The sequence below is a fragment of the Tachypleus tridentatus genome, chromosome 4 (genome assembly GCF_004210375.1).
Source record: "Tachypleus tridentatus isolate NWPU-2018 chromosome 4, ASM421037v1, whole genome shotgun sequence".
Taxonomy (NCBI): domain Eukaryota; kingdom Metazoa; phylum Arthropoda; class Merostomata; order Xiphosura; family Limulidae; genus Tachypleus; species Tachypleus tridentatus.
The window spans coordinates 76,565,382-76,580,856 of record NC_134828.1 but is presented as its reverse complement, the minus strand read 5'-3'; the positions used below and the strand labels follow the sequence as shown (position 1 = coordinate 76,580,856).

Here is a 15,475-nt window from a genome sequence, read left to right as displayed (position 1 = left end):
GAGGGCGTGGAGCTTAGCATTAAATACAGGGCATGTGATGTTGCATAGCACTGATATGACACTAACAAAAATAGGTTGGGAGCATTAGGAGTAGACTTTACATTATAGTATTAACTGCAAAATAATTGATTTTAATAAACAATAGCAATAAATATAACCATCTGCTCTGTTACAATGTGTAATGTATAGTTGAACTAAAGACGAAGTGACTTAGTTCAATAAAATTTGTATTGTCATTTGTATTAAACAAAATTATAAAGGGGAAACGTTCTATTTGTGGTTTCAACAAAGAGTTTTTTACACACAAGCACACACATAACTTTAAATAATAATTATACATTTACGGTAAATTCCAAAGATAAATATTCCGAAGGAAGTAATTCACATTGTTTAAAACTGAATTATCTTTTAGCATGAAATGTTTACGTCCTAAAATGTGAAAACAAATAATTTATTTTCTTATACCATTCTTCAATGAGGTCATAAGTGTGTGTGTTTTTCTTATAGCAAAGCCACATAGGGCTATCTCCTCATCCCACCGAGGGGAATCGAACCCCTGATTTTAGCGTTGTAAATCCGGAGAAATACCGCTGTATTAGCGGGGGGCGAGATCAGAAGTAAAGCAGTAGAACACTTATGGTTGTAATTTATAACTGAAAAACTAGGTAATATAATTTTATGTCATTTACAAGTTATAAATAATAAACATTTTGATAGTTAAAATATTGATGGAACGTTTTTATCGTTAAGTGGGTTATTTTTTAGATAATTTGGTAAAAATAACGAGAAGTCTATGATAACGTAATAATAACGAATTAATTTATTTTTTAATAACGTTTACTTCAGGCTACTCTTCACCGTTATATGAAGCTTATTCTTTTTTATTTGATTTGTTACCTTTCTACCTCTTTCTCCCCTGTTAGTACAGAGGTATGTTTGCTGACTTGTAACTCTAGAAACTAGTAGGCAGAGCACACATAGCCCATTGTGTTGCTTTGGGCTCAACTGCAAACAAACAATTGTTACATATCTTTACACGTTGTTAAACGAGACTTTTCTCAAACCTTCAAAAACAACAAAGTTATCTGAATACCATTTTTATTGCTGTGATCATCCACTGGGTATTGATTGTAGTGGTGTGGTTATATGCAGTCGTGTTAATCCAGAATACCTTGTGGCGATTTATCTTCCTTGCAGAATGTGACATTATACGTTCGTCTTGGAGTCCAGGTACTTCATAATTTCTTCAGCTCCTTGAATCATATGTTTTGCAGTTGCATCTTCTGGATGACCTCAATTTTAATAGTTAGTCTCATTCAGAACTTGTTCAGTGTGAACCACCTTGTGTCATATTTCTGGTTCCTTTCTACCACTCCAAACTATATTGTCTTAGCTCGTCCAAATCCAATTTTACTAAAGATCGTGTTTTACCTTCGACTAATCTTGACTCTCTTCTTCCTATCAGCTTGTTCTCTCCAATAGAAAATGGAACCTTCCCATCGAAGTTCAAGTGAAGAGTCATCACATGTATGACCATCTCGATACATGCAGATCCTGTTTAGGTTTTCACAATGCTGTTTAAATGGCTTTCCAGTCTCACATCGCTCTTGCAGTTCCACCTTTAGACTTCAATCTCTCTAATATTGCTCATTCCAACACGTTATTTAACACATTTAAATCTCTTATTACTTCTGCCAGTTAATTTGCTATCTCAGCCTTTCATCAGATTGGTAATTTTCATTGAATAGTGTTGCCTAGTCGTGCACAAGATCTGTTGTGATTCTCTTCGACTTTTTGTGGAATTTTCAGCATTCGCGGGACTATCTCCTTCTATCTAGATGTCGTGGCCAACAACAAACAGTTTACAACTTTTTTCAAGTAATGAAGTGTCAGAAGTAACATTTCCTGTGTAATACACTCCATAAGTCATTCTTACCAATACTGACAGAGTAAACGAGTTCAGAGCTCTATCTAATTGTTGTAGATAGTAGTGCACGTACTTACTCAAATAAGAAAGATATATTTACTTCCCTCGTGGAACTGCACTTTCATGCTCCTGGTCAGGATACACAGGATCTTGAAGATGTTACAGATATCCTTTGTCAAATTTACCATTCTGGAACATCATTCTCCGCATATGCTCATCAGTGTTATCGATATTCAACTAGCTTTCCACAACAGGTGCAATACCGTCCAGGTCCCAGTCAGTTTCCTCATTCTTCTGGCGATGTTGTACAACTTTATAATGTACACAGGCTCCTACTATCCTGTTTGTTTTTTGAAGACGTTAACTATTTTGCTCGTTTTAAAACCAAACAAGCCTCCGATACGTTAACATCATACCATCACTAGCCTGACTTATATTTCTAGTAAAATTCTTGAAAGAAATCCTACTTAGGTTGACTTTCGTTTTCATGTTTCAACGCTAGATCAATTCACAAAAACTTTCTGGCATCATGTAGAATAATTTTAATACACCTAAACCTTCACTCATTCTGTTATTTAACTTTGAGTTGGCCTTAGACTTTGTCTAGCACAGTGGCCTTATCTATAAACTCCACTAAATAGTACCACCACTAAGTTTAATCTGGCTTGTACACTTGTTGTTTTTTTTTTTCTCCATCATCGACGAACCACTATCTTCACTAAGGGTGTTTCTCGCGCTCATTTTCAATGATTGCACAAGTTCCACAGGACTCTGTTCTCTCGTCTCTGCTTTACATGTTATATGTTGTTGATATGCCCATACTAACTCCTTGAGTTTGCCACTTTCAATATTCCAATAAGACTGCTCTATTTGCCACATATAAGACAAAGGTTTCTCTTAATAAGGTTTTATTAGTTGCAGTCAATGTCTTCTTGGTTTAGAGGTGTCACTTGCGCTTTACCACTAACGATATCAGAACCCAAACCATTCTCTTTTGGTCCAGCTCGCCATAAGTTTGACCATGTCTGGACCCATCATTGTTTGGCATTTAGATCGAGAATGTTCCCATGTGGCTCTCCATTATCGTCAAATATATTGAAACCACATTTGATAAACATCTTACCTGGGAAGTCCACCTGACTGCTCTTGAACAAATAATCCCTGACTCCACCTTCTCCAACGATTGTCAGGTCTTTCTTAGGACTTAAATCCACCTCTTCTTCTGTGTTGATATAAAACCTTCATGTGACCTTGCACAACCTATGACCATACTGCTTGGACTTATGAATCTGCCCTGTTTTACCACAGACTTTATATTCTAGAGCATCATAACCTCTGGGCAGATAACTACATAGTCAAACTAAGAAAATTTATGACCAGTTCTTGCAGATTTCCCTGATCTTCGACTATGATATGTTCACTACTGTTTTCAAACAAGTAATGCCATTTTAAGAGACCTTATTGTTTCTTATCCAAGGATACTTTTATAATCTGCAGCACACTTCTTAAACCTTTATGCCACGTTCTTGCCACCATATGATACTGCTTATGGATATACTCCCATGCACAATCACCAGACTATATCTAACGGCCCGGCATGGCCAAGCGTGTTAAGGCGTGCGACTCGTAATCTGAGGGTCGCGGGTTCGCATCCCCGTCGCGCCAAACATGCTCGCCCTCTCAGCCGTGGGGGCGTTATAATGTACGGTCAATCCCACTATTCGTTGGTAAAAGAGTAGCCCAAGAGTTGGCGGTAGGCGGTGATGACTAGCTACCTTCCCTTTAGTCTTACACTGCTAAATTAGGAACGGCTAGCACAGATAGCCCTCGAGTAGCTTTGTGCGAAATTCAAAAAAACAAACAAACAAACAAACTATATCCAACCTGCATACTGCTCTTTCCATGTTTGTATTGTTATTTGAAGTAGTGGTTGGGAAAAAAACCCAACTCAAAACCCAAAAGCAACATAGTATGTAAATGAAAAAATGAAGAAACAGATATGTATAGCAAAACAGGCATACGCTTAAAAAGAAATGAAATTTTCACCGTTGTCCTCTTTCATGTTATATCTGGTGTTGTCTCCGAAATATTCATTATGAACAGTTATAAATTTAAATTTTTTCACATAAATTAACCAAAGAGTGGGCGTGACCTTTTTTTTTTTATGGAGATTCGTTCTAAATTAGTATACTAAGTTTGTTTGTTTGAAGTTAAGCACAAAACTGCACATTAAGCTCTCTGTACTCTGTCCGCCACGAATTTCGAAAACCCGATTTCTATCAGTGATAGTCCGCAGACATGTCGCTATGCTATTAGGGGAAGGGGGGGCATATAATAAGCTAACAATGAAAAAAAAAAAACCTCTATAATAGAATAGGTTTATTTAACGTTATAACCATGTAATAATAATAATGAAGTAAACATTAAGGAACTAATAGAATACACCTCACTTACAGAACACAAAACTATTCTCTGTAAGCTTTTCAAGTACTTTCATGGATTTATGAAAACACTAGCTGACACTTATTATATGCGTCATATTTTACCATAATAGGGATAACAGTAAAACAATTCGTTTTATATATTAAATTGTTTGATTTCATTCATGTTGTCTGCGAGGTTATGATACGCATATCCACTGACATTGTAATATCCATACATGACGACATTGTAATTCTTTGTTGTTGAGATAATATTTATATTTATTTAATTTTACCTACACATTATCATTTGACTATCATAACGGCAAATGAATTAAACTGACCCCTATCGATTACATTCGAAATGACGTGCAGTATTCTAAAATAAACTTTCTATATCGTAAATTTGCTTTCAAAAGTTATGCTATGGGCCAGTAAAAAATGTTCAGCTTTGAACTAAATGTAAACTTTGTGTTTTTCACCAGATTATTTCTTAAATATTTTGAGCTTTTTTTAGTGTAGTAAATTTGGATGACAGTAACAATTTTATACATGTACAACTCTATAAGTACAATAGAATGTTGTATAGCAATGCAATTAATATTTAAATTACTGTTGTTAAATTCATTTTTCGCGGTTGGAACTATGACTCGTTTTGACAAAAATAAATTGTTAACATGCTTAACATATAATGAAGGATAATGATGCACGTTAGCGTACCTTCAACACGTTCATCTGTAATCAAATTTATTAATGGTTTGCGAAAATAATGATTTAAGTTCCATGAATGTAGGGCCTGGCATGGCCTAGCGCGTTAAGGCGTGCGCTTCGTAATCTGAGGGGCGCGGTTTCGCGCCCGAGTCGCGCCAAACATGCTCGCCCTCTCAGCCATGGGGGCGTTATAATGTGACGGTCAATCCCACTTTTCGTTGGTATAAGAGTAGCCCAAGAGTTGGCGGTGGGTGGTGATGACTAGCTGCCTTCCCTCTAGTCTTACACTGCTAAATTAGGGACGGCTAGCACAGATAGCCCTCGAGTAGCTTTGTGCGAAATTCCAAAACAAACAAACAAACAAAATCCATGAATGTAACAATATAATAATAACATTTACACATATCATTCGACTTCTTTCTCAGTTTTTTTAGCAGAATTACCTCAGTGTAAATTAATAACATGAAACTGTTTATTTAAAATTATTATTGTGGTAGGTGAGCATTTGTAAATGTAGGCATAAAAATTGTAAATATGCATTGCACTGGAGTTGTACGTTAATCATTTTATTTGGCAGACAGGGTCAACAGCCGTCCACCTAGCAGCAGAAAAAGGTCATTACCTTATTTTGGTAAGGCTTCTTAGAGTTGGTGCCGAAATAGAAGACCGAGATCAGGTACGTGCATCATTTTGTTATTATTATTTCTTTCATGTATAACTATTTTATCTTAATTTTAGAAAATAGCTTTTTGTATCTTTATGTGAGTTTATACATTTATCGTAGTCTTTATTATCTAATTATTGTTTTGCTCAGGAAGGACGAACTGCGCTTCACTTAGCAGCCCAACACAATCATCAAATGGTCGCAAAAGTACTTCTAGAGTATAATTGTAATTCAGAGTCAGAGGAAGCGGTGAGAGAATCTATACTTCTTCTTAGTAACTTATTGCTGTACATTAGTTTAATTAAAATGTAACCACTTGTGTTTTATTTTTTAATGGCTTGGAATATTTCATTGTCAAAATATAAATGAAACAATCAACTTTAGATTTATCCTTTGTACATGTGCAGAGCCATTGGCTTAAAATTTAAGTTTTGAAGACTTTTGGATATACAGGCTGAAGAAGTGGTTAATTGGTTTAAAACTAAAATTGGGAAGGGGGTATAAACAAGATTTTACTTTTTTATTTTTACTAATTATAAATGTTTAAAGTATTTTGGAAATGCTTACGGAATGCGCGCATTTGTGGGAGGGTAACATTTGACCTTTGACTTAACATGAAACTTATCCACTTTACAGTTGCAGAGACAGTAAACCCAAGTGTATTGTTGTGAGACGTATTTTCAGTGTTTTAATTTCTTTGTGAACCTGACGAGGACCGAAGAAGGTCGAAACGTTGTTCGCTCCTTTAAGTAAAAAATTTTCTCAACCTAAACGAGCCGTTTTTACACATATAGTGTTTTAATTCAGTTGTTAGTTAGAGAGTTAGAGGGCGTGTGTCGTTAAAATGAAGTAATGTTTAAAGAATGGCCTGGAATGCCCTAGATGACGTCACAAAAATATAATTTTGTGAAGCACTCAGATACAAGACTAGATTATAAACAGAATAATTAATGTTTTGCATTTAACGAATGAATATTGAGTTGATAGTTTTGATTAATAAGTTTTACTCCGTTGAAGAATTTAGTTCTAGTAAACTATTTGGATTAGCGTTAGTTATCACATATATCCAATTACTTGGTCAATTATCAAATAAATTGCACAAGGAAGCTTAATTTGTGTACATTAGTTTGTTTCATTGGCTATCTAGTGTGCCTACCGCAGGGAATTGAACTCCTGACTTTACGTTGCAAGTCAGTAAATTTATCGCTGCCCCACCAGGGAATGTAATATGTCAGTGACAGTATTTCACTTGTGTGTCAGATGTACATTTTGGCTTGCAACAGTGTACAAGTTAAAGAAGCAATACATTAGTTTATTACCGTTTTATGCACTGGACTTCGAATTATTTTCACCAAATAATTTAAAAGAAGCCTCCCAGCAGAAGAACAACATTGCTACAGCATTTTTGTGCAAAATCAAATAGATGTGGGTAACGTATTTGGGAGCAGTATGCCTTATTTTTTGACGATATGACGCACACAATACCACACTTATGCGATTTTGCATTAATATATCAGTATTTAAGTGGTTATACACACAACATTAAAACTGGACAGTATGTGTGTCACAATGATAATTTTAACACAAATTTTATAGAATTGAAACATTAATTTAGATATTTAAACACAAAGGTTTAAGTTAATTTTGTTTGTTTGTTTTAGAATTTCGCGCAAAGCTTCACGAGGGCTATCTTGCGCTAGCCGTCCCCTAATTTAGCAGTGTAAGACTACAGGGAAGGCAGCTGGTCAACACCACTTACCGACAACTCTTGGGCTACTCTTTTACCAACAAATAGTGGGATTGACCGTCACATTATAACGCTCCCAAGGCTGAAAGAGTGAGCATGTTTGGTGTGACGGGGATTCGAACCCGTGTCTCTCGGATTACGAGTCAAGTGCCTTAACCACCTGGCCATACCGGACCTTGTAAAATGGGGAGATAAATCACTTTCACGTTTAAATTAATTAAGCTTAATATTACATTTGGGTAACTTACAAATGTATGTAAATTGCGATTCTTTGTTGTTGAAATATATTTATATTTATTTAATTTTTCGTATTAACTGTTATCATAACGGCAAATGACTTAAATTACCCCCACCCGTATTGATGAAAACATACTTATTTGTGTACCTTTGTATGTTTAATAGCATAACGGCATTAATGTATTAACTGTTATCATAACGGCAAATGACTTAAATTACCCCCACCCGTATTGATGAAAACATACTTATTTGTGTGTACCTTTGTATGTTTAATAGCAAAAAGAATGTAACCCATTACACATTGCTGCATTACTTGGCCATGCTGATATTGTGAGTACTCTACTGGATTTTGGTGTTAATCTCAACAGAAAAGAAAAGGTATGAAAAAATGTGTGAATAATTTCTTGTACATACTAATGGTGAGGCATCTAAGAAATTGTCTCCTTCTTTGTGGTTTTTATTCTATTAAGGTTAGAGTATCTTGAAGTTTTTCTGTCAGTTAATTATAAATATGTGTATATAGGAATCAAAATCCATCCCTTTGATGATTAATTAATTTATTTTTTAAATGGTTAACAATTAAGGCATATTCAGTTAGCTCCTAGACTACTGAAAATTCTAGTAATATATATATATATATATAGAGAGAGAAGAAAAAATAACAAGTAATTGAGTACAAGTATGTTTTCAGCAGAATATAAAATAGTCTACTTTTTTCCATAGAATGAAGGAGAAATAAATGTTTTACTTAGTTCATTGATAAACCATAAGAAATCTATATAAATGCCTGATATATAAACACTGAAACTAGGTTTACACATAAAAAATAATGTTTCAATAAGAATAATTTTTTTGCAACTTTTTCTTAAGAGAGCTGTGAACTGTTTTTTGCAGCTTTTGCAGTATATGTCCTCACATCTTTATAAGTTTATCATGATAATACTCTTTTTAAGCATGGAAACACACCTCTTCATCTTGCAGTTATGGGAAACCATCTACATATGGTGAAACTGTTGCTGCAAAAAGGTGCACCTGTGAATATCACCAATAATGTATGTAAACACAATTTCTTACTTTATAATGTTAATGCTATTTGATATCATTCAAATTCTTGTAGTAACCAGTAACTTTTAACAAGTTACAGATATTTTTACACAGAAGGTTGAGTAAGTTATATTAGAATGATTTTGAAGCTCCACCATGCCTAATCATGCTCTATTTGATAACAGTGTATTTTGAGAGAGCACCTTGCAGCACAGTTATAAAAGGTTCCATTGTTAAAGCCATCATATTCAAAGAATACCATAATCCATCTGTTGCATGAGAACAAAGTTTCCAATACCCTTTTAACTGTCCATTTGCACAAAAGTAAATAATGCAATATAATTGGTATGCAGTACTGGATTAATGCTTAGACCACCTAGGATCAGACCTACAGGTCATGCTGGCTGCCAAAGTAAAAAAAACAATAACACAAAAAACATGGTTTGTAAAACTACCAGATTAAAGAAATGAGTGAGTTATTATTATTATCATCATTGTTACCAAATATCACTTGAGCCTAGGGCTTCACTAAACCTTAATACATCCCTGCTGGTATGTCTTCATTTGTAATAGCATGAATATCTATTTCATTCTCCACGTGCTTGAGGTATCCAACAGTTGAATGAGAGGTATGGCTGGAAGTCTTATCGTGATGAACCCATTACTTATTGGTCTTACTACCATATGAAGTCAGTATTTGTGTATTGTATAAAGGGTCTGGACAATGGTCTAATAGCAACTTGTTGCAAATTCCTTTGGATGCTCTAGTTTGATTCACATTCCTGTGTTTTACAATGTCATCTAGTGCAAGGAATATCTCCATCTTTTAAATTCAAAAGCTGTAAATTTAACACATCTTTATAATCCAAATGTATGAATATTTTGTAAAAATGCCAAACTGTATCAAAATAAGTAGTTCTGATACATTCCATTCCACTACAACTTTATATTGGCCATGGTTGTCATTTGCTAATTTGTGAATTAAAATTTATTTTTATATAATGTGCTCAACTCTTTGTATTGCAACTCATTAGAATGTTGAACATGTTGGGTGTATAACATACCACAGAATATTGTAAAACAGGTGCATAAGTGTGTCAGTTCACCTTTCTGTAAAAGCATCTATATAACTCCACTGATGTTAGCTTTAGTAAGAAAAATACTGTTTTTTAAATAAGAAAAAAACAAATGTTGATACTAGATAGATATAGTTAAAAAACCTATTCAGAAATTTAAAATAAGCTGTATGATGAAGTCATATAACATTTCAAATGTGTTTGGAGGGATGCATAATTTGATCAGTTTTTGACTAATATAATATTTGAAAAATTCACTTAACAAACAAGAAAACAGAAAAAAACTAACAGTAGGCTGTTGAACCCATGAAGGAAATCCTCAATCATGGAAGATCAAATACTTATCTATTCAAATATGATCTTTTACATAACTTTATCAATTCAACCAAAAAATAGAGACTTAAGAGTTGCAACAATATGCATCTGAAATTCAGAATTATAATTCACCCAGAAAAAATTAAAATGAAGAATGTTAGTGAAGATAAAAAGGTAGTCTTTGTTTTCAGATGACTTGATGCTCTTCTTCAAAATTTAAACATAGTCCCTCATTTACCTTAACTCAAGCTAAACATGTTAAAATGTGTAATGAAGATATATGTGTATCATGGTGACAGCAGCAACTTCAGGTAGATGATTTCTCTAATTAATATAATTTCTCATTGATGGAAAGAATATTTGAAACTTGTTTAATGGCAGCATAATTTTTGTTGTTGTTGTTGTTTTGTTATCTGAGTTAATAATAAATCTCAGAGTTCAAAGATATTGAATAATAAATCCTCATATGTTATAGGAAAATATGTACAATTTTATGAGCAAAACTTCCTCTAATAATGTCAAATAAAAATGGGACATTCTGATAGAGAAGCACAGAGTCAGAGCTTACAGGCTTTCAAACTTAAGCTAAAAAAATACATCCAGATGGCAATAAGTAACAGTACTGGAAAAGCTAGATGAAGCTAATATTGTTAAACAATAATAATCTTATGGAGCTGACAACAATGGTTTATAATGTACAGGTGTATGGCCAACTGAGGTAATGGTCTGAAACCATGTCCACATCATACTAACCACAGCTACCAAGACTTGTAGCTATTCTGTGACCACCTGTTATGTTTGACAAGCCTCTAATCAAAGTATTGCTTTTAACATCATAAAAATCTGCAAATGTTTTGGTACTAACCAGGACCTTTCTACACACTCAATTATCGTCAGTGCATGAAGTAGAATACCATTCTACTACTTTTCAGGAAGGCCCCAAACTCTCCTGTGACCTTTTAGCAGACTGTAAGCTTTTTAGAATGGGAAAGGTTACTAGATGATGCAATGAAAAATTATATTGGCAAAGGACTGGGGAGAGAAACTGTATTTTTTTTTTTTTTAATTAAGGCATTGTGGAAGAGTGAGGCAGGGATAAAACAAACTTGTACATGGATGTAGCAAATGAACCATCTAACAAAAAGCTCAGTTGGCATGAATGAGTTTGTAACCACAGAATAACCATCAGAGCTTCCATACTATAACTCACAACAGTATATACTTGTTTATATATATAATTTTGTTGTTTTTTACCCTTTCAGCTCTATCTAACTTACAATTCCACCACACAAGTTGTAAATCACTTGGTGAATACACAGCTAATGTTACTGTATTCAGTTATGTAACACACAAGCTGCTTGCAAATTTACCTCATCAAGAATATTTATTACTGTTATTTCATTATCTTACCTAATCTAACCTAGAATGTTTCTAATTTTTACATTTGAGTTGCTTATATAATAATAAAGAAAAATAAGAAATTTGTTTTGAGCTTCAAATATTTCACAAACCATTCCACTTTATCTCTCCTTCTCTCACTTGAAGCACAGACACTTGTGCAATCTGCTGGAAGTGAACTCTGTATTCTTTGCCAGATTAACTCTTAAATATTTTGAGCAGTGTTTAATGTAATAAATATTAATAACAGTAACAACTGTGAATAAATACAGCTTTATGTTGTTGGATGCATGAACATTATTAATTTGTATATCATAATATTTATGTTTTGTAACTTTTTAGCATACACATATACAGCTATGCCACTTTTAGGATTTCCTCTTCAATACAAGTATGTAAAAATTATATCAACGTTTTGTGATCATTGTTTTGCTTTTGGCTTTTTATTTGTGTTTGAAAAACTACACAACTTTCTACCAGAGCAATTAAACACTTTTTCTACCTTGATAGAAGCATACCTAAGTTTTTACTTAGTGTGGATCTAAATGAACAGTATTTACCATTATACATTGTATTTCAGATTTTTGGATTTTCTAGCACCATAACTTATTATTTTGCTTTTCTACACAAAAAGAGGTTACAGACTCCACTTCATCTGGCAGCAGAATTGGGTTTTACAGAAATTGCTGAGGTATTATTGACTAGTGGAGCAGATGCACAAGTTATGGAAAAAGTAAATACTTGATACAAGTTGTCTTCTTTTTTAAACTATTAATAAATTAATTAATCAAGAAAATAAACTTAAAGAAGTTGTGTAAATGTACCTGTTACTATAATAATTGAATGTGCTGGATAGAAACGTTGTAATTTGTCCATTACATAGTATGTTTTTCAATACTGAATTTGTGTTCTTTAAATGTTTAGTCAAACAACATTTTTAAAAGATTATTATAGATAAAAACTTTAGGATAATTTATGGAAACAAAATCATTACTGATAATAAGGTTATAAAAATAATGCCTCATATTATTAGTTTGATTCTTTAAGATTATTTAGTTAAAAGAAAAGTGCAAGGTTCAGTCTCCTCAATGGTAGTAAATATATTTTATTTATTTACTTAAAAGTTTTAATATTTATAAGTTCCAAAGTTTTATGTAATTAACAGCCCCTAATAAACTTTACAAGTAAATATCTAAACAAAAATTCTATTTAGTTGTTAATTTTATATCTCTTGTACTTCATTGCAAACACACCCAAAATATACAGCACTAAGCAACTAATCAGCTGGCAGCAACAAACAAACTGAATGAATCATGCATCGACTATACATTATATGTCTAACACCATCACTAAATCAACAACTTAGTAATCTACTGTAATAACCCTCTTTTTGAATAATTTACCAATTTAACTAACTGACTCCTTCAATGGTAAATAATTCTTATAACAGACTTACAAGTCAGAAATAATCTACTCTAGTACAACTTATGTTTACACTGCTCAAACTGTTTTAAAATTATGTATAACATTTCATACATTAAGCAACATATTTGTCACTTAACATTGAACATCCCTCTGGTCAAACAATAATACAACTGTTTCAAGTTTAGAAAAATAGCTTCCAACACAATACAGTACTCTGCAAAAGTGTTAGGGCAAAGTCAAAAATTAGAGTTCAGGCTACTTTCAAAGAATAATGAAAGGTAAATCACAGGTGAAACATTAAAATTTTATTAATCTTCATATTTAATGCAACAGAAACTCGGTGGAAGTGTTAGAGTTCAGCAAACAGTTAATACTTTGTGTCCCCCTTTTGCTTTTATAACTGCAAACAGTTTTTCAGGAATTGTTTCAACATATTTAATAAGCATCACTTGAATTACCCCAGCAGCTTCTTTCTTAGCTAAGTATTTTCTGCATAGGTTGGATGAGTGTTTGTTGTCATTATCTTCTGGGTAGTAGAATCATTTACCAATAATACACAAACCTTCAACATCAGTGTCTGATGTTACTTGTGCTGTTCTATTATTTCATCTATTTTGTACACATCTCCTTTTGCTTCAGCAGAAAAACATCCCAAACCATCACATTGCCTCTCCCATGCTTCATGGTAGATGCTATGCACTGAGGTAAGTATCTTTCAGCTTTCTTCCACTAGACATTTAACCTATGCGTTGAACCAAATATTTTAAACTTGGAATCATCTATCCATAACACCATTTTCCAATCATCAACAGTAAAATTGTATTTTTTAGCAAATATCAGTCTCTTGACAATGTTTGGAGATAGAAGTGAAGGTTTTTTAACTATTACATGACCAAATATTTCATTCTCATTAAGTCTTCTTGATACTTTAGATCTGGACACTTTTTTTGTTATTTTGTACATGGTCATTTATCTCATGCTTGAGATTACTGGCAGTCTTCCTTCTGTCCCAAAGGCTGTATAAACAAAGATACTTAATATCAGTATCATTGAGTTTAGGTGTTCTGCCTCTATTTCCTATTTGCAAATTTACCTGTCTTGGTTTCATGATCTATGGGTGTGCTTGACAATGTTTGAGTAGCATTTCAAGTCTGCAGCAGTTTGTTGGGTAGTCGAACTAGCATCATAAGAACTCTGTGGTCTACGGAAACTTCTCTGCTTTTTTGACCATGGCATGATAACAGAATGTAGTATATAGTGTTAAACACTGTTTTTATTAAGGTTTATTTGTAAAGTGCTATTAAATTTAGTACTTATACCATATATTGGTGCCATACGCTTGCTAACTCCTTTCTTTATAGTTAAGGCTGTGCATATGGCACCAATATATGGTAGAAAAACTACATTTAATAGCACTCTACAAATAAACCTTGGTAGATACAGTGTTTAACACTATATATTAAGTTTTGTTGTCATGCCATGGTCGAAAAAGCAGGGAAGTTTCCGTGGACCACAGAGTTCTTATGATGCTATATTGGTGCAATATGCTTGCTAGCTCCTTTCTACATAGTTAAGGCTGTGCATGGGATTTATTTCAGGTCCTAAATTTATTCAGTGTGTTAATTGAAGTAGAACAGTTATGACATACCCTTGTTACAAGTTAATTACAAGGGAATTCTAAAGAATGATAATTATTCTCACTCTGGCTCATTCAGTTGTCAACAGGCATCAGTGAAGCATTAGCATAGTTGTGAAAGTTACATTTTGTAAGGGTATGGAAGAATTAGTCCCATAAAATGGTAAAAATGACAAAATATTATCTTGTCCTAACAATTTTGCACAGTACTGTATGAGCACATATTTTATGTAAGTCATAGATTTATGCATATACAAAAAGTGCAATTAATTGTATGCTTTATCATAAATTAATTATCAAATTAAATTAAAACCTTACAACATTAAATAAGCTTAGTATTAAATATCAAAAAGGCTGTTGCATGGATTAGTATTAAAATTAATGATTATTAAAATCATTTTAAAATAACTTTTTAGCCTTAAGCCTCTGATAATTATTTGCACTGGTGGCTTAATGGTAGTCTGAGGGTTAATAATGCTACAAAATGGGGTTCTATACTTGAGGCAAGCACAGCACAGATAGCTCATTGCATACCTTTTGCTTAACAGCAAAAATTGAAATTGATAATTATTTTTATGAAAATTAGGTAAATAAACTTTTTTGCATTCAGAAAATTTCTGTCTATGAAAGATCAATCATCAGTGGACATAACAATAGCTTATGCTGAGAATATTTAATTAATTATAAATGACACTATGTTATATTTATTGCTGTGTTGTATTTAAATAATCACTCACAAATTTCATGAATATATCTTTCCTAACACATTTCAACAGCAGAGGTTAGAAGAAATAAAATGAATGCTTAATTGTGAATTATGAAAGTAAGATTTGTTTTCCCTAAAATTATTCAGTTTCAACAAATAAAAATTTTTA

The 15,475-nt window shown here is 33.1% G+C and overlaps 1 protein-coding gene across 1 annotated transcript in view; it reads left to right on the top strand.

Annotated features, from left to right (window-relative positions):
- Positions 1-15,475, top strand: part of LOC143249484 (uncharacterized) — a 44,154-nt gene that overhangs the window by 22,257 nt on the left and 6,422 nt on the right. Inside the window, exons 7-12 of the mRNA XM_076499401.1 lie at positions 5,636-5,734; positions 5,873-5,958; positions 6,665-6,674; positions 7,983-8,084; positions 8,660-8,758; positions 12,174-12,272. Coding sequence (XP_076355516.1) covers positions 5,636-5,734; positions 5,873-5,958; positions 6,665-6,674; positions 7,983-8,084; positions 8,660-8,758; positions 12,174-12,272 — 495 coding nt within the window. The remainder of the gene's footprint in view (positions 1-5,635; positions 5,735-5,872; positions 5,959-6,664; positions 6,675-7,982; positions 8,085-8,659; positions 8,759-12,173; positions 12,273-15,475) is intronic.